At 39.6% G+C, this 24,481-nt stretch overlaps 3 protein-coding genes across 8 annotated transcripts; all 3 read right to left on the bottom strand.

The window, feature by feature from the left end:
• Window positions 1-110: 110 nt before the first annotated feature.
• faah (fatty acid amide hydrolase) lies at window positions 111-9,361 on the bottom strand. The gene is made up of 15 exons (XM_086089262.1): window positions 8,952-9,361; window positions 8,446-8,559; window positions 7,965-8,105; window positions 6,126-6,259; window positions 5,826-6,032; window positions 5,707-5,747; window positions 4,044-4,168; window positions 3,804-3,929; window positions 3,623-3,717; window positions 2,695-2,794; window positions 2,432-2,475; window positions 2,291-2,330; window positions 2,109-2,217; window positions 1,851-1,996; window positions 111-1,284 (listed from the first exon to the last, which is right to left on the bottom strand). The coding sequence occupies exons 1-15, from the start codon at window positions 9,171-9,173 to the stop codon at window positions 1,159-1,161; spliced, it is 1,770 nt and encodes a 589-aa protein (XP_085945388.1). The 5' UTR covers window positions 9,174-9,361; the 3' UTR covers window positions 111-1,158.
• Window positions 9,362-10,011: 650 nt separating this feature from the next.
• Window positions 10,012-12,282, bottom strand: uqcrh (ubiquinol-cytochrome c reductase hinge protein). Of its 2 annotated transcripts, none has more exons than XM_086088356.1 (4): window positions 12,116-12,282; window positions 11,737-11,769; window positions 10,675-10,847; window positions 10,012-10,214 (listed from the first exon to the last, which is right to left on the bottom strand). In XM_086088356.1, exons 1-4 carry the CDS (start codon window positions 12,158-12,160, stop codon window positions 10,118-10,120), a joined length of 348 nt encoding a protein of 115 aa, XP_085944482.1. In that variant the 5' UTR covers window positions 12,161-12,282; the 3' UTR covers window positions 10,012-10,117. The 2 variants fall into 2 exon arrangements, with proteins under 2 accessions (XP_085944482.1, XP_085944483.1); XM_086088357.1 differs by having other exon boundaries at window positions 10,686-10,847; window positions 12,116-12,281.
• Window positions 12,283-12,420: 138 nt separating this feature from the next.
• Window positions 12,421-24,365, bottom strand: LOC147166085 (uncharacterized). 5 transcript variants are annotated; one of them, XM_086088346.1, is made up of 23 exons: window positions 24,127-24,365; window positions 23,295-23,429; window positions 22,575-22,629; window positions 22,245-22,496; window positions 21,288-21,407; window positions 21,034-21,174; window positions 19,879-20,004; window positions 19,747-19,779; window positions 19,497-19,619; window positions 19,294-19,416; window positions 18,287-18,409; window positions 18,075-18,197; window positions 17,717-17,839; window positions 17,456-17,581; window positions 15,981-16,109; window positions 15,801-15,893; window positions 15,115-15,210; window positions 14,049-14,144; window positions 13,861-13,956; window positions 13,654-13,755; window positions 13,475-13,580; window positions 13,265-13,381; window positions 12,421-13,201 (listed from the first exon to the last, which is right to left on the bottom strand). In XM_086088346.1, the coding sequence occupies exons 2-23, from the start codon at window positions 23,394-23,396 to the stop codon at window positions 13,123-13,125; spliced, it is 2,484 nt and encodes an 827-aa protein (XP_085944472.1). In that variant the 5' UTR covers window positions 23,397-23,429; window positions 24,127-24,365; the 3' UTR covers window positions 12,421-13,122. The 5 variants fall into 5 exon arrangements, with proteins under 5 accessions (XP_085944472.1, XP_085944473.1, XP_085944476.1 ...); XM_086088347.1 differs by lacking the exon at window positions 15,801-15,893 and having other exon boundaries at window positions 15,918-16,109; XM_086088350.1 differs by lacking the exon at window positions 17,717-17,839.
• Between the last annotated feature and the right edge of the window lie 116 nt (window positions 24,366-24,481).

Here is a 24,481-nt window from a genome sequence, read left to right as displayed (position 1 = left end):
AAGGGAGAGTTTTGGGGTGAAAAGAAGGTGCACAAGTCATTTATTGCATGAAAATTCATTAAAGTTTGATGTGCAGGTACTGTCAGATATAGAGTACAGTAGATGACACATACATAAGAATGTGTGCTTTATTCATAATAATTATACATAACGCGACAGGTCACGTTTTTCCTATAAAGCTTCGAAATTCTAATTTGGGATCTTCCAGTAAGTGTTTGTGTATTGACTTTAATGTAAATATCGAATAATGTCAAGAAAAATGAGCAATGATCATGTAAGTGCCAAATAAAAATATACAATAATCAATGAAATGTGAAAACTTTCAAGTTTGTCATTGGATCACTCAAAATTCAAAAACAGGAGTGCAGCATTTTTGTCTCGTTTCAACTTAACTATGTTTAAGCCTGTAGTGCAGCAAAAGGAGTGGATATACAAATAAGAGCTACAGTAGTGCTTTGAAATACAAATTTAATTTGTTCTGTGATGAGGTTCATAACTTAAACAATTGTAGATGTTTGACAGTAAACCTGAAGTGGGAGGGGCAATAAACAACTTGAAGCCTTTTTTTTTTATAAAGAAAAATAATAGTTCATTATCTACCAAAGTACTGCTTGTGAGGTCACAGCATCTCAAAGCACTACTGTAGTTAGCCACAAGACGGTGTTCCTTTTTCACATTCAAAGCATACCACAGGAATTCACACCTATGTACTAAATACATTCCTTTACAAAAACATGCTAGGCGCAGAGATTTTTAGTTAATTTTCTATTGTTTTGCATTTAATGAATTAACCTTAATTTTATAGTTTCCACTATAGCACAATGTCATAAATTTCAGTTTAATTATATTGCAAACAATAGACCACCATAAACAGTTGGAGGGATAAATCAAGTTGTTTCCACTACTCTGATACATTTACAGTACTGTAGTTACATTTTCAGCAGGACACTAGAATGTAAGTTTATTTTTTTTGCATTATGGTTCCTTATTAAAATAATAACCAGGGTGAAATCATCTTGAGTGCAAAGGGGGAAAAGGATGTGTTTTTATGACATTATCTCAAGTGCAAAGAGGAAATGGTTGTGTTTTGCGATAACGTCGCAGACTGGCTTATCTTAAGTGTCCTGACGCTCACTTAACAGACTGATACCTGAGTCCTCACTTGATCCTGCTCTGTTTAACAAGCTCCTCCACCTCCTTCATGAAGCGCAGACACAGCTCGTCCTGCCACGGCGGGGCCACACAGTGCACGGCCATGGGCAGACCCTCGCCTCCTGACAATGCCTACACACAAACACAAGTATGCAAATGTCAATGCACAAAAAAAAAAACATTTACAGACGCCAGATAACAGTCAGGACACAGTCTGCTGTCTCCGCCTGTTGGCTAACAGTGGAACTACATCTATTTTTTGCCCATTTTAACATGAACTAACTCATCACTTGTAAAATAAGATTTCTATTTGGATTCCTGGCTTGCAATTTTGATTGATTTATTTTTTTAATAATATGCACACCACATATAAATGTAAAAATAAAGGTTTGAAATCCCACAAATAAAATAAATATTTAATGTGTTGTATTTCAGGGTGAAATAGTTTTCGAAGACTGACACTCCATTCATTCAGTCAGGAGCTGTAAATTGAACACAATGCTGATGATGTGACGCAAAAGTGTACATTAACACAAATGAGCCAATAACCTAATCAACAGGAGAAAAAAATGGCCTCTGGGAGAGCATCAATCAGAAATAACACAAAATATAGCTAAGCACAGAAATGATTATTATTCTGCATGTTTTCCAGTTGCCGTGTTAACGAAGACCCCGCTTACTTTTGCATGTTGCATTACCCGTTTGAGAAGCTTGTCCCAGAAGTCCTGATACAAGCCTTCATAATGGCTCAGTTGCTCCTCATCCTCTGGCGTCACCGTGGAAACAGGAACGACGCCGGCAGGAAAGTTGAGCAGATTGTAGAGTGCCGTATAAGCCAGAGGAACTGGATGTACAGAGAACAAACAGAAAATAGGCGGAAAATTAGCGCTTAATGTTATTTTAATGACAATCGTGACATAATGCAAAATGTGACTAAAAATCAAAGACTTCCATACAGCTAAGCCTGCCGCAGTATAAGAAGTTATAGGCAGGTCCGAACATGGGGCAGAGCAGCACGTCCATCTTGCACCTTCTCCATTCGTCCAAGGTCTCATTAATGTAGTCCTGATGGACACGCACAAGAAGAAGCTTGAGCGTCTCTTTCTGCACATATTCAAACGTCATCTGCTCACAGTACCTGCACAGCAGAATGTTGCTCCCATAGCTCCACAACAGATCTGAAACATCAGTAGAGAAATAACAGGTATTGTTATTTCTATTTACGAACGAGTACTGTGTCATCATTGACCAAAAAAAAAAAAAGCTTTAAACTTCTCACCCGAGTCCAGTGGCTCCTTGCAGGAGGAAAGAACCACGAGGAGACTGCAGACAAATGAAACAGCTTTTAAATTAAAACTGATTTATCAAGCACAGTAGAAACATATATCGCTTAATAAGGTGGCCAATTTTTTATTTTTTTTTTAAATAGAGCTCAGTGTGACACAGCAGTTCTACAGCACAAAGACAAACTTATTGGATTTTGCGGTTGTGCAAAATGAAGTGTGTCAAGAATGGAGCTGGCTTGATGCTAAGACTACTCACCAGAGGCCTCAGCAGGAACGAGAGGGTCTTCCTCAGCCAGCACGGAAGATAGAAAGGGAACACTTGTAGTTTCAGGGTAGGATCAAGAGGGCCGCCCTTCCTGAAAGTATGAAACAAGAGAGTCTCAGTGATTTAATAAAGTGGAATTTTCCTGGAGGAGTGAAAATAATGGGAGTGCATTGTATATGGTTTGGAAATTACAAAATGTTCCTAAATATCTGCATCTTTTGAAATCTTAGCACACTACATGTCCTACAAAAACTGCAACTAGAAAAAAAGAAAAAGAAAACGTAAAACATTAAACTAACAATAAACTTAAACTCAAGTTGAACATTAAACTTTGTTCGTTTTTACACGTTAATATTTGAGATTATTTGAGAACAACTTGTGATATTCGGATTCACTGCTCTGGACAGCTCCAACCTGCTAACGAAAGTCAGTCTCGCGCATGCACCAGTTACACGTTTATTCAACCAAACGACCTAACTTACCAAAACAATCATCAGAATTGATTCTTTAAAGGAGAAGTCAACCTTATAAAATTCTTGACATGCCATTCTGGTTAATATTACATTTGTGGAATACGAGTTACGCAGCAAAATCCAGCCGTTTTTAATCCATCTCAGGGGGCGGCCATTTTGCCACTTGCTGTCGACTGAAGATAACCTCACAGTTGCTCAGGTTCAGGCAATGATCAATCACAGCTCACCTGTTTTCTGAAGCTGAGCTGTGATTGGTTGTTGCCTGAGATCTGAGCAACTGTGATGTCATTTTCACTCGACGGCAAATGCCAAAATGGCCGCCTTCTGATATTGATCAAAACTGCTGGATTTTGCTGCTTAGCTCATATTCCACTAACACAATATTAACCAGAATGTCGTATTTAAACTAGTGGGGCAAAACGCTTCACATGCTGAATAAGACTCACAGTTTTTGGACCAAGTTGGCCCCTCCATCTGCAAAGACGCCTTTGGAAATGAGCATAAAAGCGTCCCTCAACCTCGGAGGACTGTATGGCACCACCTACGTGTTGATAGAATCATAACAAAAGAGATGTAAAAGCACACTTCACTTCCCGTTGTGTGCTTACGGCATCGGGGAGGTCTTACGGTATGCCCCGCTTGCTCCAACAAAGCTTTGACTTCTCTGAGGCTTCGGGTCATGCTGGGCGTCGGTTGATTAAGGCCGTCGCTTTCCAGGTAGCCGATCCGGAGAGGCTTGCTGCTCTTATACATCTAACGCATACGTACATTGAGACCCGAGGTAACACCGTCACTATTTCTGCGTGCACCTTTGATTTACAGGACGTGTGGTGTGATAACAGATTTTACAAATCAGCAAGGGCACACCTGCACATTAAAAGGCACGGGCGGGACAGTCGGGTCCAGGGCAAACATGTGGTCGCAGAGCAGCGCCTGCATACACAGAGCCAGGCCGTCCACATCCTTCGCCAAGGGGCCGGGTGTTGCCGATACTAATTAGACAAAAAAGAAATATACATAATAATGTAAATGTTGTGTCATTTAGCCTAAAAGCAAATAGTTGAGAGGTTGTGCCTGGGCAAATACTGATCCTACAGATCGAGATAAAACACTCAACTCAACTCTTAAAATGACTTACCAACACAAGAAACTGGGTAACAAATGTCACGAATGAAAATCGGTGATAAGAGTGAATCCGAAATAGCTGAACTGTGAAGTAGCGAGGGAACACTGTATATATATTTTTTTTATGTATTTAGAAAAAGCATATTGTCGTTTCATTTAAATGATAGATGTATATAAGTATCTTACACATTAAAAATTCTAACATTATTTTTGTGCACCAACCGCCAAGTCATATTAGCCTAGTCAGGATTCACAAATAGTAAAAGAGTAATATTATTGACAGTGATGTATCATCAAACTATAGATTTGTGTAAAGTATTATCAGGCCATATCTTTTTTGCCCTTTTTTTCTCCACCTATAACATTAGGACAACTTTGTCCTTTTGTATTATTTTTTTAAATAGTTGCTAAAAGGGTCCGAAAGGTTACTAAATATAACAAAAATGTTGCTAAGTTAGCAACACTGCAGACACAAATCGTAGCTTTTTCCTCGCTAACTTGAATGTGCCAACGTCTACAAGTGTGCACCAAAAATAAAAGCACAACTTTCAAAATAAAAGCACTACATATTTTTATGTTTTGTTTTGACTTCATGCATTGCAGTGATAATTTCGTGACATCAACGAAAAAAAATTGTCATGAAAAAAACTTTCAGACGAAAATGAAACTAAAATGGAAGCCATTCATTGAGACGATAACGATAACTAAATTGACTGACAATTTCGTCAATGACTAAAACCAAAAAACAACAGTGACAAAAATTCACAAAATCCAATCAGAAAAAGGAATAAAATGCGGGTGCGAGAAAAGGACCACTTAGAAACTGTTCACTGCACTTTATTTAATGTTCAAACATGTTTCCATTCATTGGGCAGCTGTAAAATTAATCTCAGGCAATTGTGCACTTATTTTTTTATTTAGGTGAAAACTAAGTTTTAAGACAGCAGTTCAACAGGTTTCATTGAAACATAATGTAATGAAGACACCGTTGTATTAAATGTGTCATGCGCGTTAAACAACAGTTAGAAATAGTTGTGTTATAAGTTTCTGTATAAAAGTTGAAATGTATGCTGAAGGAAAACATTGACTAAATTGTCAATTTAGTCGACTAAAATTGCACTAAAACTAAAATACAATCAGATGATAATATTATGACTAAAACTCTAGTTTTAGTCTAAAGAATATAATTAATATTTCTTGTCAAAATTAACACCGACTTCATAGTCACTGTGAGGGCCCGTCATAGAGACTGCGGGCAGGCCGGATGTAGCCCCCAGGCCGTATTTTGTCCCGCCTTGCTTTCACCAACACAAGGTAAACGTATTTGAACAGAAGGCCCCGAAATTAAACTGCGATATAGCGAGGAAACACGTCCAAACAGACACAACACAGAGACGGTACTCACCTGACTTTTGCCCGGGACAAACACTGCTCATACCCAGCTTGCTAAAACACAAATATGACAATTTATTGTGAGAGTTGACTGCAAACTCATAGAAGCGGAAGAAATCAAAAGATGATGACCTCAGCCGTCCCGATGTTGGCTTGAAGCCGCAGATCCCGCAGAATGCAGCGGGGATCCGGATGCTGCCCCCGATATCGGTGCCTATGCCAAGGATGGAGCCGCCTCCGCCGATGAGAGCCGCCTCACCGCCGGAAGAACCTCCGCTGGTCTTCTTGAGGTTGCGGGGGTTCACCGTCTGCCCATAGATGATGTTACTGCACTCGTAACTTGACACACGAAGGGAAAAAGAGATTGCCGTGACTGTTTATGTTCCCCTCAGGAGGAGAAAGTGTGCAAATATGTCAAATGCTGGACATTACCTTAACATGCCTTGGGAGACGTTAGTTTTCACGAAGGGAATGGCGCCTTGTCTCCTCAAGACTTCCACAATAACGGAGTCCTTCTCGGCCGGATGGCCAAGGTAGGAGAGCAAGCCGCAGGAGGAATCGTAGTTCTGTGGGAATGGGACAACAAGACAAAGGAAGTGTGTGAGGGGAAAAATTTTTAATTGGCTTTATGACCCCGTTAGCAGGTAAAGGTGCCAAGCCGCAACTGAAATGAATTTTGTCCGCTTCAAAAAGATTTCGGCGCTATCTGTCAATGTGTAACTGTACTGTGTGCTAACTTTTATTGCTGCTCTGCCACTTTTGTGGTTCTTGTGTGAGCCTCTTTGTCGATACCAGTACCGATTTCCTTTGTGGTTCGATACTAGGGGTGTGCCCAAAAATCGATTCTCATAAGAATCGCGACTCTCATTTAGTATGATTCCGAATCGATTTAAAATGTCCCAAAATCGATTTTATTTAACTCATTCACTGCCATTGTCGGCTATAGACGTCAAAAATGTATTTGAACTATTTCTATTAGTTTTTAAAAAATCCACTTTTGTTAATTTCTTTTTTTTTAAATCTTTTTTTTTTTTAAAGAAGAAAATATTATTAAAAATTAGGGGCAAATTACAATTTTTTATTGTAATTAATCGCATGACTTTAGTAGTTTAATAGTTATTTTTATTATTTAAAAAAAAAGACAAGATTAAAAAAAGAAAATATTATCAAAAATTAGAGGGCGTCAGGCGATTCAAATTTGTAATCGTAATTAATCGCATGACTTCACTAGTTAACTCACGATTAATCACAAATTTTATATCTGTTCTAAATGTAAAATAAAACAAAATTTCTGGGTTTTCCTACTCTTGTTAACAAAAGTGGGGAAAAAAATTAATTAATTTTTGACGTCTATAGCCGTCAATGGCAGCGAATGAGTTAAATTATTTTATACTGTCTTGCCTTTTGTCTGTGTGTGCCTTTATTTGGAACACTGTTCATGTTGTACCCGGTTTGGCCACTGAGGGGAAGTGTGGTTCCACGCGGTCTAATACACTGTTAAGTTGTGTGCAAATGTATCAATGTTTAGAGTTTGCGAACCAATCTTAGTAGTATTAGCTCAACTAGTCTGTGATAGGCTCCTTGATATCACTGATAATGATGACACAACATCAACGTTTGATGTTTCCTTTGGCCACAATTATACCGTTTTAAAGTTGTTGAAATTAGCTTAGTGAAAGCAGCTATAGTGTTACTTAAAAATCAAGTTCTGCTCATTGGTTAATAAATAAATGTTTTCTATTCAAATCAGTTAACAGTACACTAGTTTACTTAAAATGGTACAACCTGCCAAGGGACTACAAACAGTAGGCACGACTCGAGGATTTTTTTTTCTCTCTCCCGGGGTTAAAGAGGATCTTGAGGGGGCTGAGAAAATGATTTAGAAATAGATTTTAGAATATAAAATGAAATGTTGGAGGAGTTGGGGCGACAGATTTTTAACAGGGCTACAGCACCTCCGAGCCGTCAGTGTAGCCCCATCCCAGACAGATAGAAGTTAGTCAACAACTATAATTCTGGCATATATATATACACACATGTAAATGTTTGTTAATATACACTTTTAAGTTAAAAAAAAAACTATGTAAACACAGTAAATAAGCAAGTTATTGTAAACAAACATATTACTCCATCTTGTGATCTGATCGGTAATTGTCCCCAATAATCCTGATCATGTGAAGCCTATATAATAGCTCATTAAAACTTTGATGCAAATTTTTGAAGCATACACATGACTGTATATGGTGACCAACGGTGCGACCTTGCAATTACCTTGTACGCAACGTTATCCTTGATGCTAACCGGAACGCCATACAGTAGACCTCGCTTGTTGGAGTCCAGCGTTTTCACATGGTCAAAACTCTCGAGCAGGATGGTGGTGCAGCAGTTCAAACTTTTGTTTTCATTGATAGCCTAAAAAAAAGAATGATAGAATAATACTTTATAATAAGGATCAACCAATTTATCTGTTGTATAATTAATTGGCTCATAAATCTGTTTTTTTGTTTTGTTATTCTGCCAAATATCAAAATGGGTATGGTTAAAAATTAAAAATAAAGACTACAAACAGATTGGGCAGGCCTTACTTTACAAGCTTTAAATATTTTTATTATTTTATATATATCTTCAGGACAATGATTACTTCAATGGACCTTGCGCTCTACCCTCAGAGCAATAAATTCGGGAAAAGTACTTGCAATCTTCAGTCCTCGACGTCTGTAAAATAATTAAGACTGGATTTGGTATACTCGACCTTTTCCATGTAGGAGTAAAACACATCTTCTGGTCTCAGTAGGCCATCCTGCAGTTTATTCGTCAGCTCAGTCAGGGACAAAGACAAAACGAGAGATGAATCCATCTTTGGATGCTAAAAGGAGAGTCACAAGTTTAAGTAAATATAACCTCATCTCTTGATTGAGTATACACGCACACCAAAGTCGATAAACTCATCCCTCGTGTATGCAAAATTATATTTCTCGTAAAAAGTTATAAGGTTAATGTACACAAAGTTTGAGTGGCTTACAGTAATATTAAATTGACTTTACACACACGGATAGATAGATAGATAGATAGATAGATAGATAGATAGATAGATAGATAGATAGATAGATAGATAGATAGTACTTTATAATATATCTGATTTTTTTTGTTTTTTAATGGAACTGTAGACTACTTGGTTTAAAACGTTTGAAAACCACTGGGTTATGGCAAAACATGGTAACCTTTTGTTTTTGGTATTCTTATTTTATCTCAACTCACCGCGTTCTTGTAGTGAAGCACAGCCTCTTCAGCTTTCAGCAGGCTGTCTTCTCTCAACTTTCTGGCTCTTTGGATCTTCTTCTTAGCATCCAGGCGGCCATCGACCGCCCGGGCGAGGACCACCAAAGCCCCCGCTAGGCAGGTGGCAGCCCCGGTAAGGAATACCGCAGTGGAGCGGCTGTCCAGCTCCAACCCTGGTAGGAACCGTTTGACATTGTCCATACCAGCTAGCCTTGTCCGCTAAAGCCAAAAAAATTAGTTCCACAGTAACTGTTAACTGTCTCCGCCACTTTGACTGCTCGTCTTGTGTTTATGAGGCGGTTTTGGCTCGCTTTTAATAATGGGGAGGTTGTCTAGCTCAACATAACAGCGTTTCCTTAAAGAAATTACAACCGACGCATGCGCATTTAGGATCCATGGCAACTATTTAACAGCATTACCTGAAATGGACCACTAGGGGGCACTACCGTCGAACTTCTCTCATACAGTATTTTCTAACCATTTCCACAACTAATTTGACGTATTTCAACCTTTATTTTATTAAGGGGGGAAATGGATGGAACATGTTTATGAAAAAAACAAGTGTTGATAAAATGCAAGTATTTATTTAATTCATTGAAAATGAATTCTCATTTGTTAAATTTTGCACACAAAAAACGGCAATATTGTTATAAAATAGATTTCAAATGGAAATTAGAAGTTTCAATCTACTGTCGTATTTTTTCGGAATAGCCCTTTACAGTGCCGTTAAAAGAATTTGCCCCTTCCTGATTTTTTTCAACACACCGATGTTTAAGATAAATTCAGAACATCTCAATTTTACCCGAAGTGTGAATATAAAACTAGCTTGATGGTCCAAAACATTTACGTAAGAAATGTGCATTAAAAATATGAAATCATGATGGAGGCAAATACTTTCTCAATCTGTACTAAGGAGCATGATTTAATTCTTGTGAGATTTATTAAAAAAAAAAAAAAAGTCAATGAAGCCATACCTTACTTTACATAATTAACCAATTAGAGTGTTTTAAATTGGAAATAAGACCCACCAGGCAAAATGTCCTGAGCCTTCCACTTTAATATTCGTTTCCACTTGCTCTGCACTTTCGTCACATGATCACAGATAAAACAACATACATTATATTCATATACATACAGTAAATATTTTAGATGCATTTAGAACCATATTCTCCTTTAGGGCCACTGGCACAGCCAATTGGAAGAGGGGATTCATTTAACCGAATGGAAAAGTTTGTGCGCCACCTGGAGACAACAAAAATAGGAATTAATTACACATCACTCATAATGACATGTCCACACTTAGGCTTGATTTACGCCATGTGGTTCAAGTGAAGTCACTGATGGTGCATCCGTCTGACTGTGTGAATGCGAGTATAAATGGTTGTCTGTCTCTGTTTGTGCCCTGTGACTGACTGGCAACCATTTCAGTGTTATAGTCTGCCTTTTGCCTGAAGTGAGCTGGGGTATTTAATTCAATTTAAACATTTTCTTTCATTCTTTAAAAAATAAAATAAAATGAAAGGGGACTGAAAGAAGTCAAACTTGGTTACGCGCCAAAGTTCGGAAATTTTGCAGTCAAGGCAAAGCACGAGAAAAAAATTAAAAATCTTGAGTGACCACTCGTATTTTAAAAAACTTGCAAGTTAAACCCAGCATTGGGCTATGTAGCGTAAATCCATCTTGTGAGCCATAAAGCACTCGCCTTTTACTTACGCAGTGGTCCCGAGCATGGAGAAAGTCAAAAAGTTCCTCGGTGCAGTCTTCCGTTGTGGAGGAACGAGAGTTCACTCGGGTGTGGCATTGCTCCAGGCGTGCCTGAGTGTGGACACAGTGCTCTATCTCTGCACACTTTTCTCGCATCATTTCCAGTGGATCCTGCAAAATAGCAACATTAGGCAAATTGACACTGTCATTGATGATTTCAATATTATTTAGTAAACAGGGTAAGATGGCTGAGGGATATGGACTTAATTTTTTTATTTTTTATTATGTAAATTCAATTTCTGATATTATCACACTGATAATTATTCGGCTATGTTTATCGGAAAATCAAATGACATTACTCAGAACAAGTTTTATTGCTGGTTTTCTCTTCTGGGATTTGCTTCATTTCTATTGACACAGCTTTTTTCTTCTTCAAACGTTTGACTTGCATCAACTTTCGCAAAAGTTAGAACATGTAAACAGAATCTTTCAAACTGCATCGCTTGGCTTGGCCATTTTTTTTTAAACTGTCCAAGCTTAAGCCCACACCCCCTCCTCCTCACACTCTTTCCTCATGCAGAGTTGTACAGGTGAGGCAAGGCATTTTATTGTCGCTGGAGGGGGTTGGGGAAAGATGCCAATTTGGCAACGGTGACCGAGCTAATTAGTTTATCTCTGTGAGCAGCCATGTTGTTGGTAAACTCAATGAAATCAATTTAACAGCCCTGACAGGCTAGATACGCTTTCTCAATTACAAGTGGGCTTGTCCATATTCAAAAGGTGACAAACAGACAGTAGTACATGAGTAACGTAAATTTACAGTATAGAGGACCCTTGCATACTCACAGTTCGGCCCCTACGGATTCAGTAAAAAAATCAAAAAAAAATCTATATTTTGTTGTTGGGGGGACAAACCCTGTTTTCATGGGAAACATGTTGGAGGTTTATCAGCCATTATTATTATTATTTTTTTTTAATGTTTAAGCATTTCTTTTCGCTATTCGAGTGCAAGCTGAGAGCTCGGTCCCCATCCCTCGCTAATAGTGGAGGTCCAGCATACCACCAAGTCTTCCGCATCCTCTTCTTCTTCCTCCTGAAAACAAACAGCGATCAGAGTAGTAATAGTTATACACTCATTCATGCAGGTCACTTTATTCTCTTGGCAATTAATCCACTGCAACTGCCATTGCGTCCCTAATGAAATGAAATATCCCCACAAGCTAACTCCAGTTTTTCAATCAATGACAAGCAAGTTTACTGTTGCCAATTTCACACATAAATGCTTCACAAAACAAAATACACTAACGTTAATGAATGGAAGAGACGAAACTAAGCTACCCAATCATCTAGTTTAGCCGCATTCGGCTAACTACAAGCTAGTGTTACCAAACATTTTAAGATGAGACGTTCATTAATCCGTCTTTATAACATCAACTTACGTCGTCTGGTTCTCCGTTCGTGATCATTTTGTCGTCAATGACCATATTTGCTGCTGTCCCGTATATCTATTTGATTGCAAACCAAATTGATTGTTTATTTGGAGGACACTGCAGGTCACGCCGGTGAGAAAGCTAGTGAGCGGGTAGTTTCCGCTTTCAAAATAAATGACGACTTATATCCCTCGATGCAGTCACTGTCACTAATATGGTGTTATCTATCCTTAACATTGTTAAGACTAAACATTACACGAAATATGTCACTAATAGACACTTTTTTCCTGGGCTATCCTCTTGTGATTCCACAAATGTTTTAATTTGTTAACTCGAAAGCGGAAATAAACTGCGTAATGTCAAACATTCTTTACTGCCATCGTGTGGCTCAAAAAGGCACTACACAAATTCTGCGGCTGGACTCTTGGGTTGGCTGAACAGTTTGGCCACTTGCGGGTAATTTAACACTAAACAGCAGAACGGGTCGACTCCATTGCGTAATGCACAGAATTCCAGAGGATCCCCGGCTGTTTACATTATGCATGTTCACATGGCTTTCAGTTGACAAATGCTTACCAGGTGCTCTGATGTTATAGCATTGCGATTTGCTTTTTGAACCATGGGCTTGACCAAAAAGTAGGAAAGCAATTATATACTGTCATTTTGAAACTCTCTACAATAAATTCAATAAAATAAATAAAAATTCAATTCAAAGTTATTCCATTGTATCTCCATCAATCAATCCATTCAAGTCAGAGTGGCTAAAGTAGCTATTAAGTAATAAAAACAAAGAACGTTTAATCCATCATTAAAAAAAAAAAACATAACTATATAAAGGGTCCATTGTACAGTCTACCTTTAAGGAAACATCACTGAAATGGAAACAAAGATAATTGTCACTTGTACAGTAATCTTGCCTTATTTCAACATTTGGGCAAATTGTGGTCGTCACAGCAGTTGTTTGTTTCAGCACGGACTGAAATGTGTTTTTTCAAATGTTTATTTCAAACAGTTCATCATCTGCCTTTCCTTTCTGGACACTGTATTTTGTAGCCCACCCTGTAGGCTTGCAGGTACACACGTGCCTGGTTCATCCTGTTGGGGGGGAAAAATCCACATTATAATTAATCAATTAAAATGATTAATTTGATCATTTACCTGTATTTGGTGCAAAGCTGAATCCCCAAAGGTCCGCAACGGTCAACGTAACTTTCCCTAAATGCTTTTCTCACCGCTCGAGCCATGCTGACCACAGTGGTGACCATGGGGCATGTCCTTCACATCAAAGAAAACATCACACGTGACATTTATGAGGGCCAAAATAGTTTCATTGAATTATAATATATCATACCTTTGTTGAGTACTTACAGTCTCTCACAGCGTAGGCCTGCGGTGCCCTCAGGACACGTGCAAGTGTTGAGTGGGCTGCAGGTGGCGCCGTGCCGGCAGGGAGGAACGCACGGGGTGGTCTCCGCTGCAGCATAGGCGCGCCACAAAATCAAGACATGCGACGTGCAATGCATCATGGGGCAAACACACACACTGACCTGTTTCACAGAGACTTCCGGAAAACCCTTTGGCACAGCGACACCTGTTTAGACCTTCGCACACTCCGCCGTTTTTACAAGCATTCTGACACTGAACAGGCTCTGAACGAGAACATTTAAATGTAAAACAGAATGCCGGAATGGCAGGCATGTGAAATTCAGAAGCAACTACAACAAGTACAAATACAAATCTTGGCAGAATCGTACCTATCTGGCAACGAGCTCCTTGCCATCCGCCAACGCACGTGCACTGATTGACGTCCACGCATCGGCCGCCATTTTGGCAGGCGGGTGTGCACAAGGCTACAAAACGCACGAAAAAAACAAACACTGTCTTGTGGCTGAAGTGGAAAGCAAGGCTGCTATAACCTGGCCAGGTTGTATGAGTCACTTACGCCAAAGGCACTGGGGACCTGCGTAGTCTGAGGGACACTGGCAGGTAGCAGGACCCACACACCGTCCGCCATTAGCGCATGGCAGCTCACACACGGCTGAGAGGAAGGGTTCAAAAATGTTATTCATTTATATGTATATCAAATTATTTTTAGTGATTTTCACCATTTATGCACAAACCCGCAAAACCCCCACATACACACACAGAAAACATAAGAAAAAGAGATGAAGACACAGGGGGGAAAAAAATATAGATTAAAAAAACAACAACAACAAAAATTAAGAGCTTAATTGTCCACTGCCGGGAGCTTTTGACTGTAATAGTCCAGAAATGGCTGCCAGACCTTGTAAAACCTTTGAATCGAGCCTCTCGTAGAATATTTAAGTTTCTCAAGTTGTCGGTGTGCCATCACATCCCCGAGCCAGCGTTGATGTGATGAACTAATGGCTGACTTCCAGTTAAATAAAAAGAGCCGGCGAGCCAACAAAGAGGAGAAGGCAACGGCCTCACATTGAGCAACAGTCAGTTTAACCGAATTGGCTCGACTTGAGCGGCAGCGATGACCAACGTGTCAGATCCAGTTTAGCCTTATCCAGAGGCGCTTTGAAAATGACCTCAAAACAAGTCACTCTACCTACGCGTCACAGTTATTCCCAAATATACGAAATAATCCGCTGCTACGTTCCATAAATACCCCTCAAATGACATGTGACGAGCTCGGTCACTAACTGGGAATAGCGAGCTCTTAGTGAGATTGGTTTTATAACCTGAAAATGTACCCAAACAAAATGTTATTCATTTAAAGGGGAAGTCAACCCCTATTTTTTTGACAATAATATGCAGCCCCGCTAGTCCAAATATGGTATTTTGGTTCATTCATTCGTCCACAAATGTAATATAAATCAGAATTTCATGTTTAGACTAGTGAGGTCACATACTGTATAACATATTATTGTCAAGAAATGTTTAAGCTTGACTTCCATTTTAAAAAGGTACTTGATAGCAGCAGGAATGCTACAGAAACACCTGATAATAACATGTAAATATCTGGCAAAAAGGTCGAGTACCTGTGTGGCAGCCTTCTCCAGTCCAGCCAGGAGGACATAAACATTTGTCCCAGCGCATGCATGCACCTCCATGCGCACAAGGTGGGGAGCACATGGCTGAAATGCACGTAGAACACACTCCCATAATTAAATCATTGTCGAAATAATACCTCTCTGACGTTGTCAATCAAAATCTGATTGTTGTATTTAGGGGTGTAAGAAAAAAATCGATTCGGCAATATATCGCGATATTACAGCGCGCAATTCTCGAATCGATTCGATATGCGGCCGAATCGATTTTTAGGAGAATATTCAACAAAACGTCTTACTTAGGGTTAGGATTCACACATTAAGCATGGAAGAATGTTATATTAATGGAACATTAAGCCTTAATATTTTTATTTCGGTGCTGTTCAGACATGAAACAGACTGTAACCTATTTGTTAACTTTTCATACAAATCTTACAGTGTACATGTACAAGTTTACTGATGAGTATTTTCTAAATTTGAGTTAAAAAATTTTTTTGCAATAATCAATTTAGATATTCGTATCGGGATTAATCGGCATCGAATCGAATCGTGACCTATGAATCGCGATACGAATCGAATCGCCAGGTACGAGGCAATTCACACCCCGAGTTGTATTCAATTTCAATAGGTTTTCCCACCCCTTGATATAAATACAGCATGTCAGTACAGAAAGAAACCTGAGCAGCCAAGGCCCGGATAGCCCGGAGGACAGTCGCAGTTGTTTGGCGCCACACACACTCCGTAGTTTTGACAAGGGGGGTCACACACAGCTGGAAAGACATGAGACCACATACCTTGCGTCATGCCAACTGGAAGACTGTGCCGCACTGTACTTGCGGCTGTGACATTTGACTCACGCCGGCATTTGGTGAGGTCGTCGGTTTGCACTTGATAGCCCTCCTTGCAGGCACAGTTGAAGGCGCCGGGGTGATTCTCGCACAATTGCTCACAGCCTCCGTTTGCGAAGTCGCCGCATTCGTCCACGTCTTATGACAGAAGACAAAGTTGCTGAGTACCCTTTGGCGCCATCTTGTGGCATCTATAGGTGTCATAAACCTTTTAATGGGTGACGAAAATTCACTTTACTGTGTTTATCCTCGAGAATTGCATATTGCATTTAGTTTTGGTGGGTAAAAAAAAAAAAATGCCTGGGAGACGAGTGCTGTCTTTGCCAAGTTACCACTGTGCAGCTGATCCTACATTTAAGATACATTCCGGTTGCATTCAAATAGGCTGATGTAACACAGCTGCCCAAAAAGCCTTTGCTAAATCCCGTGACGTAGGCTGAGCATGTCATTTGTTCTATTTAAACAGCCTCACTCCCTTGGTGTCTGTTTCTACGAGATGAAACAATTTCAGGAGAAATTGCGTGTGAATGCTGAAATGCTGCATGAAAAAAAATATATAGAAACGATACTTAAGGAGGTGGAATGTTGTTGAAAGATATGGAATTATGTCAAATTGAATGCAAATGCATGCATTGAATGATGTGGAATGCTATTGAATATTAATTATACGGAATTAGGTGAAATGATACTGTATTTGTGAAAATGGGCTATATGTGAGTGAAAAGTGTGGAACTTTTAGTATGTGGGAATGTTGAAAATCAATCACATTGTGAACTGAATGAGCTTAACATTTAGAATGTTGAATGGGAAGGAATTGTTGAACGTGTCAATGGAACTGAATGGGAAATTTGTGGGTCAAAAACGTAGAAATATGTGGAAGGTGGAAAGATTTTGCATGAGTGAAATATGTCAGATTGAATGGCAAGGTGGATTGAAATACGTCAACGTTTGAATTTTGAATAGGAACAATACAGAATTTCTAATAGGAATGATAGGAAGTAGGAACCCTAACCTTAGGTCCTAACTCTAACCCCCATGCCTAAAATAAGAATTATTTTTGGTAACAAATATGCAATATTTAGTAGAAAAATTTGGAATTTTTGATATGTGAGAATTGGGGGAGTGCTGAGGATTCCAAGGTGAATTGAATGAGCTGAACAGTTTGAATTTTCGAATGTGATTGAATTTTTCTCATTTGAAATGAATGGGGATTTTTCGGGGGGGAAAATGTTGACCTGTGGGAAAACAGTGAACCTTAGGAATGAGGAAAGTAATAGCTCGCGAAGCGTGAATTTTTGCAACATGTTGAAGTTGGAATGGTTTGAATCGGTTAAGAATTGTAGAAGTAGTGGAAGGACAAGATGCATCATAAATAACATACTTCCAGCATTCACACAATTATGACAAAAATTCAGTTGCGTGTTGCAAGGTGTTAATGTCAGCGTTGGGTGAAGGTTGACACCATGTCGCCGGTTCGCTCTTACCCTCGCAGCTTCTCCGGTCCTTGCTCAATTGCCAGCCAGTGTGACAGCTACACTGAAAATGGCCCTCGGCCCTCGTGGTGCACATGTGGTCGCAACCGCCATTTCTCAGTTTACAAGAAGTCACATCTGGAAAAACGACATGAGTGTTTCGTAACGACACAAAACATCTGCAAAATGCTTGAAATTGTTTTGGCTTTCAACCCTGTAGCGCTAACTTGGGTTGAAATACAAGCTCGTGGGACATGATTGTCGGTAACATACTGCGGCATGCGAGGTTGTCAGTGTCCAGCAGCAGAGGAAGCGGGCAGTGGCAGTCGTGTCCCCCTGGGGAATTGATGCAGGTGTGCGAGCAGCCGCCATTTTGAAGTTTACATTCGTCAATGTCTAAGCACGCACACACAGATATTCAGGGGGGCGGGGGGGTAAAGGCATTTTGAACAAACTTTCTTCTATCTCTCTCTCTATGCAACACATTTCGGATATCACTGAACCACAAAATGTGCTTTTGGAACACACGAGTGGAGACGGTGAGTGATTTAGTGATGCTCATCCGTGTTTAAATGGTTGAAAATGAGTAGTTAGCAGTGAAACGCGAATGAGTGTCAGCAGTTAATCTGACCCACGCAGGTGTGGCCGTCAATGTGGAGCTGGTAGCCGGGCCTGCACGAGCAATGGAAGGATCCCGGAGTGTTGACGCAGAGTTGCGCGCAGCTTCCATTCAGGGACGAACACTCGTCCACGTCTAGAGACGAAGGCGTATTTTATCAGCTCGGCTGATACTGCGAAATGTAGTTCATTCGTATTTGTGCGTTGATGAAAGCTTGGGTTCACCTGCGCATCCGTGTCCATTTTGATTCCGTTGGTAGCCAGAAGCACACAGACAGCTGTAGCCTCCCGGTTCATTTGTACAGTTGTGCTCACAGTTTCCGTTGTCCACAGCACATTCGTCAATGTCTGTGAGCAAAAAACAGAATTGGGAAGCATTAAGTGCTGTTGTCACGGGTGTACGGCACTCAGTTTGTTCGGCCCGCTGGCTTACATGGATCTTACAGAATGGATTTCGACACACAAATATTCAAATGGTCATTTTAGGTCCTTAAGCCAAAAATTAAGTCAAAAATGTCAAAAAATGCAAAAATGTCAAAAAATGCAAAAATGTCAAAAAAATGTCAAAAAATACAAAAATGTCAACAACAACAAAAAGCTACATAAAACAGACACAATTTTCCTAGCAATATAAAATGTCCCACTGAAAAAAAAATTGTATCCCACATTTTAACATTTCAATTTGGACTAAAGTACAAGCTTTCAAGTTTTTCATTAATTTTTATATGTGTCCACCAGATTTTGATGTATTTGATATGTTAAGTCAAAGAAAAAGTATTTGGAAAAAAAACATTAGGAAGCTAAAAATTTCAGCAGATTGTCATGAGATGTAGAGGTTCAAAATGGCCCCATGCGGTAATTTCAAAAATATTGCAAATTATTATTTATTTTTTATAAAGTATTGCAAATGTTTCTTTATAAAATGCCCGGTTTGACTCACATTAAAAATCATAATTTTTAAATATACTGGAAACCATTGTCAAAAAAAAGAGGCTGTTAAGAGAGAGTTATGATTTATTGTCTTTTTCAAGGTTCTAATAAATGTTACAATTTTAATTTGATAGTTTTGTTCATAACACAATACTGTTTTTATTGGCCATGGGGGCCATTTAAAAAAAAAACTATATATGTATGGATCTAAGGCATGGTCTAATGCCACTGAACATTTTGAGTAGTTACAACCCTCGAGAAACTACAAGTCATAAGATTCTGCATACCAGCCCACTACTCACCAAAACAAGAATGTCCATCTCCGTTGAAACCTTGGTAGCACTGACAAAAGTAGGAGCCAATGATGTTGCCGCAGTGAGCGTTGACGTCACAGCCGTGAGCGCCTGACGCGCACTCGTTCGAATCTGAAAATATCAGATTTCGCTCACGCAACAACACCGGCAACAGGAAGTCAAAAAGAGAGAAATAAGGGATAATCGCTTACCTTCGCACTGCGTGCCGTTTCCACGGTAACCTGGTGGACACACACACTTGTAGCTGCCCAGCGTGTTGTCACAAACACCCCGGCCATCGCACGGCGTTGGACTCTCCGAGCATTCGTCCACATCTGGGAACAAGACGAGTGGCAGGCATTCAGATGCCAATATGTCTCATGTGATTTAAAATGCACCTGTGCATTATTTGTAGGATGTTTCAAAATCATACTTGACAAGAAGTACAAGCACGTTTCCTACCTTGACACACGGTGACGTTTGGACACGCAGAACCTGTCAAGAGAATGAGTCGTGTTAAGCAGCAGAGCAGCGTAGACGGCACATCATCTCGCTAATCCAGAAAGGTTGAAGCTCAGTGAAGCTCAAACTCACCCACACAGGCGGGAGCCTCTGCTCTGAAGCCGGGCCGGCACTGGCACACGAAGCTCCCGGGTGTGTTTAAGCACGCGTTTCCCAGCTCGCGGCCGCACAGCTCCTCAAAGCTGCACTCGTCCACATCTGCATGGAAAAATGGTAACCGTCACCAAGTTAAAATATATATCGCATAAACACACTGTAAAGCAAGCGCCAGAAGGGCAACAGGTGGTGCCAGGGACCCCGGACGCACCGTCCGTGTCAATCAGACGCTTGAAGAATGCAAGTTTCAGAAATTATAAAGTCAAGTTGGAGGAAATTGGGATGATGAGCAAGGTCATTTGTAGATGGAAAACCTAAAATAATTTGTCAAATGACTACTTCCAATGTACAAAATACGCAGTGGCATACTTAAGGTTTCGCACCCGCAGATTCACCGATTTGCAGATTTTTAAACAATATCTTCATGTTTAGTTTAATTAATTCTTTTTTTACGTGGGAATCAACCCGCGTTTTTGTAAAAAAGGAAGAAGAAAAAAACTGTTTAAGAAACAGTTTCTTCTTCCTTTTTGGGGAGGGGGGGAGTTGTGGGGGGGATTTTCACTATTTGCTCGCATGTATGTATTTTGAAATTTATTATAATAATACAAAAAAAATTCTAATATATTAATCAATAAATTAATAAAACATGTATATGTAAGATGTTATACTATACTATACAACATTTTTTTTTTCTGACCAATAAGTATATGAGTACTCAACTCTTGAGAAGTCACAGATACCAAGTATTGATACCACTAGTACTTTTGATATTTTTTCGCCCCGATACAATATCTAGTATTGTTACTCACTGATTCCTAATAATGACATAAATTAATTCCAAAAAATAATTTAATTGATTTTAAAAAGTAACATGATGCCACTAAGACGCCACAAGATGGCACCAAAGTAATATATTTATATTAGACATAGCTATGGCCTGAGTACAATAACAATGACCAGGCAAATTTGTGACTGCCAAGTGAAATTTTGTCACTTCCAGACAAAATTTGTATTTTTTAAAGGAGAACAAGAAATGACCAAAATGATCCCAAAATGGCAGATAGCCAAAGTAGTATATTTTTTTAATATAGGTTTTTAAAAACAAATGTTATGTTGCTGAGTGAAACTCGCCTTGACAGTTTTGTCCATTCTGAGCCATGGCATATCCGACAGGGCAGGAGCAGGTGAAGGAGCCGAGTGTGTTTGTGCACTCCGAGTCGCCGTCGCAGGCCCGCAGGCCCGTCACCGCAGCCAGAGCGCACTCGTCGACATCTGCCAAACCGGCAAAGTACGCGATTAGCAGAGAGACATGGGGCGCAAAACGGCACGGTTAATTATTCCTCGTCATGCTCTAACACACACAAACATCATCTCTGCGGACGGACCCTGGCACCCTCCTGCTCCCGGCAAGTAACCGCGGTGACATCGGCATGAGTACGAGCCGGGCGTGTTGGTGCAGTTTGCGTGAGGACCACACGGCGCTTCTTCTCCACACTCGTCCACGTCTGCGGATGGGTGAGATGAAAATGCTTATATTTATATATATCTCAGTGAATTTGAATATTATGGAAAATATTATTTATTTCAGTAGTTCAATTCAAAAAGAGAAACTCATATTAAGCATTATATGTTGTGGGTCAAATTGACCCGTTTGGAAAATCTAGAAGAAAAAAAACGTAGGTTCAACTTATGCTGGTCTTCGTTTTTATTATTATTTTTTTTTTTGTAATATTAAAAACATTGCATTGTGTTACAATATTTTCTGATGATTATGGTAAACATTAGAACGGGTCACATTGACCCATGAAGATTGTTAGGAAACAAACACAACTGGAGGGCTACCAGTGAGAAAAATTATATATATATATATATATATATATATATATTATATTATTATAAAAAGAGCTGTGTAATCAATCGGGCCCTGGTTATAACCCTTTCAGAATTGGATCTTTGAACATAAACAGCAGAACAACACTTGTAGACAGATCATATAAAGATACTCACAAACTGTGTCCTCCCCAAAGAACAATTAATAAAAAGGTGGTTTACTGAAAAGCTGTGACCGTCACGATGTACTTTATATCTGTATGTATGTAGTATACTGCCCCTCGGTGGCCATGGTGCACCCAGCAGAAAAGAGCAGCACAATGTCAGTTGAATTGAAGCAAAAAAATGTGGCAAAAATTGCTTAATTCTTTATATTTTATTCAATTTGTTTTTTCTTTCTATTTTTCTTACTAAAAAGAAGTTATTACTGTACATTAGTTTTTGCTGTTCTAATAATACACTAATACTTAATCCTAATAAAGGACAAATGTTTTGGTCATATTGACATTTACCTTTGCACCCTGCTGCTCCGTCAAGACTGAAGCCAAGCGGACAGGTGCAGATGTCGCCGTTCTTCATCATGTCGGATGGGCAGCCGCAATCCAAGTTGCCCTCAAGCATCACCTGGTTGCCGGGACACCGAGGAGCAAGACTGGACAACTGGTGGGCGGAGATTGTCGGTGCTTGGCTGACAGCGGTATTTGCTAATTGGCTGAGCGGAGTAGTAGACACTTGGCTGTGAGCAGTAGTGTTGATGGAAGTGGCTGATGTGAAAGAAAATGTGTTAGGAGGCACTTTATGAATACAAATGAAATGAAAGCAGAGTTGTTTTTCCAAATCACCCATAGTAGGTGCGTGACTCGCGGCTTTGCTGAGATTTCCGATGAGGTTCTCAATCTAGAAGAGAAGATATTCAGTTAGGGATGGGCATAGTCAGTATGAGTACAAATACTTATATTTTAGCACTCGCGGTCTTGCAATTGTGATGAAATGTATTTTATCTTAACTCATTCACTGCCATAAATTCACAAAAAATTATAATAATAATAAATTAACATTTTTAATTGTAATTAATCGCATGACTTCACTAGTCAACTCGCGATTAATCAAAAATGTTATATCTGTTCTAAACGTACAATAAAAAAATTATAGGTTTTCATACTGTTGTCAACAAAAGTTGAAAAAAAATTAAACTAATAGAAAAAGTTTAAATGATTTTTTTGACGTTTATAGCCGTCAATGGTAGTGAATGAATAAAAAAAAAAAAAAGAAAACATTTTTCAAAATTTGGGGCGTCAGGCGATTACAAATTTTTGATTTTCATACAAAAGTGGGAGAAAATGTTAAACTAATAGGAATTAATTTTTTACGTCTATAGCCGTCAATGGCAGTGAATGAGTTAATCAAATATTGTTCAGAAACGTCTGCTGGGATAGACTCCCAACTCACCGCTGACCCTACACAAGATAAGCGGTAGAAAATGGCTGAATGTTGTCCTTCCAATGCTGGCTGTAACATTGATATGCCGCAGCCGTCGGCTTCATCAAGTTCATCTCACTTGCCTGGTCCAGGACTTCATTTTCATCTCCCACGGTGCTGTTCAGTGATTCGGTCGCTGAGGCGGCCAGCAGCAGGGCTGACAGGAGGATGCAGAGGTCAGGCATGGCTTGATGAAGAGGAATGGGATATGCCCTAACCTATAAGAACAAAACATTTTTTTTTTTTTACTATTTTCTTCTCTTTTTTTTAATTAAAAAGGAGAGAGAAAAAAGACCAAAACATTGATTGATGTATAATAAATCAGCTGTTGTTTATTGTACTTGTAATGAAGATTCATTTATTGCTTGTATGTGTTAAAAGATACAAGAGGACCTTGAAAAATAAGTGCAGTTGTAATCGCAATTGGATAATTTTGAACCGCGAATATACGCATTTGAACTCAGAATTTGAGGTATCAGTGCAACCACTAACCACTAACCACTGTGCCACACAACCCAGTATGTTTAAAAACGTGCTAAAGATTCCTTTGAGCATTGTGTGACGAGCCATTGTAAAAGCAAAAACTACTTTTTTTTTAAAGGGGGGGGGGGCAGAGTGGGGACCCTCACCCATAGTGAACGTGTACAGACAGGCAGAACAGCACAGAAGTGAATACACCCTGTTATTAAGTTGACATTATCCCCCTTCTTCCCTCGAAGAAACAAAAAGGCAGCCACAAAAAAAAAACGTTCACAATAATATGAAACATTACAATTACTCGTCCATTAAACGCAGAAGTGTTAGGCGCGAGGACCCCCGTGAAGAATAAAACTACTCACTTTTAATCTTTTTTTTATTTTTTATATTAGTAACAACTTTAGCGTGATTGAAAGTGCTAAAAAGCAACACACTTACCTGGTTAACGCGTTGTAAAGAACATATGATATGGTTCCACTTCCAAGTTGTTAAAAGTTGTCTCGTGTGGACCCACGACAGAACTTTTCCCAAACCTCAACAGCTTTTGCAGACTTTCCTGCGGGGAGGGAGGGAGCAGAGCACATCCTGGCCCCGCGACGAACCGTGACACGGTGGGAGGCGGTGGAGTTGAGTGAGGAAGGGGCGGAGATGGTGGTGGTTCTGGTCGAAACCCTTCAAAGGGAATTTCACGCCAAAATATGCTTCAAAAGAATGTTCGACTTTAAGTGGGTATGAACGAGGCCACATGGGGGCAGCAGGTGACTCGGAGTCCTCGAGGAAAGTACCAGACAGA

This window comes from Leptonotus elevatus, chromosome 11 (assembly GCF_054856555.1).
Source record: "Leptonotus elevatus isolate MCC_2025b chromosome 11, RoL_Lele_1.0, whole genome shotgun sequence".
Classification (NCBI taxonomy): Eukaryota; Metazoa; Chordata; class Actinopteri; order Syngnathiformes; family Syngnathidae; genus Leptonotus; species Leptonotus elevatus.
The sequence above is the reverse complement of the archived record's forward strand: the minus strand, read 5'-3'. Positions and strand labels throughout refer to the sequence as shown.

Coding starts and splice junctions, on each gene's coding strand:
- faah (XM_086089262.1), bottom strand. CDS start 9,173: ATGGACAATGTCAAACGGTTCCTACCAGGGTTGGAGCTGGACAGCCGC. Junction 6,033..6,125: donor GTCTCCCAAGGCATGTTAAG/GTAATGTCCAGC, acceptor TCGTGTGTCAAG/TTACGAGTGCAGTAACATCA. Junction 5,748..5,825: donor CCAACATCGGGACGGCTGAG/GTCATCATCTTT, acceptor TTTGTGTTTTAG/CAAGCTGGGTATGAGCAGTG.
- LOC147166085 (XM_086088346.1), bottom strand. CDS start 23,396: ATGCCTGACCTCTGCATCCTCCTGTCAGCCCTGCTGCTGGCCGCCTCA. Junction 22,630..23,294: donor AAAATGAAGTCCTGGACCAG/GCAAGTGAGATG, acceptor CTTCTCTTCTAG/ATTGAGAACCTCATCGGAAA. Junction 19,780..19,878: donor AGAGGCTCCCGCCTGTGTGG/GTGAGTTTGAGC, acceptor TTCTCTTGACAG/GTTCTGCGTGTCCAAACGTC.
- uqcrh (XM_086088356.1), bottom strand. CDS start 12,160: ATGGTCATTGACGACAAAATGATCACGAACGGAGAACCAGACGAC. Junction 11,770..12,115: donor CGAACGGAGAACCAGACGAC/GTAAGTTGATGT, acceptor GTTTGTTTTCAG/GAGGAAGAAGAAGAGGATGC. Junction 10,215..10,674: donor GACCACTGCGTAAGTAAAAG/GCGAGTGCTTTA, acceptor TGTTGTCTCCAG/GTGGCGCACAAACTTTTCCA.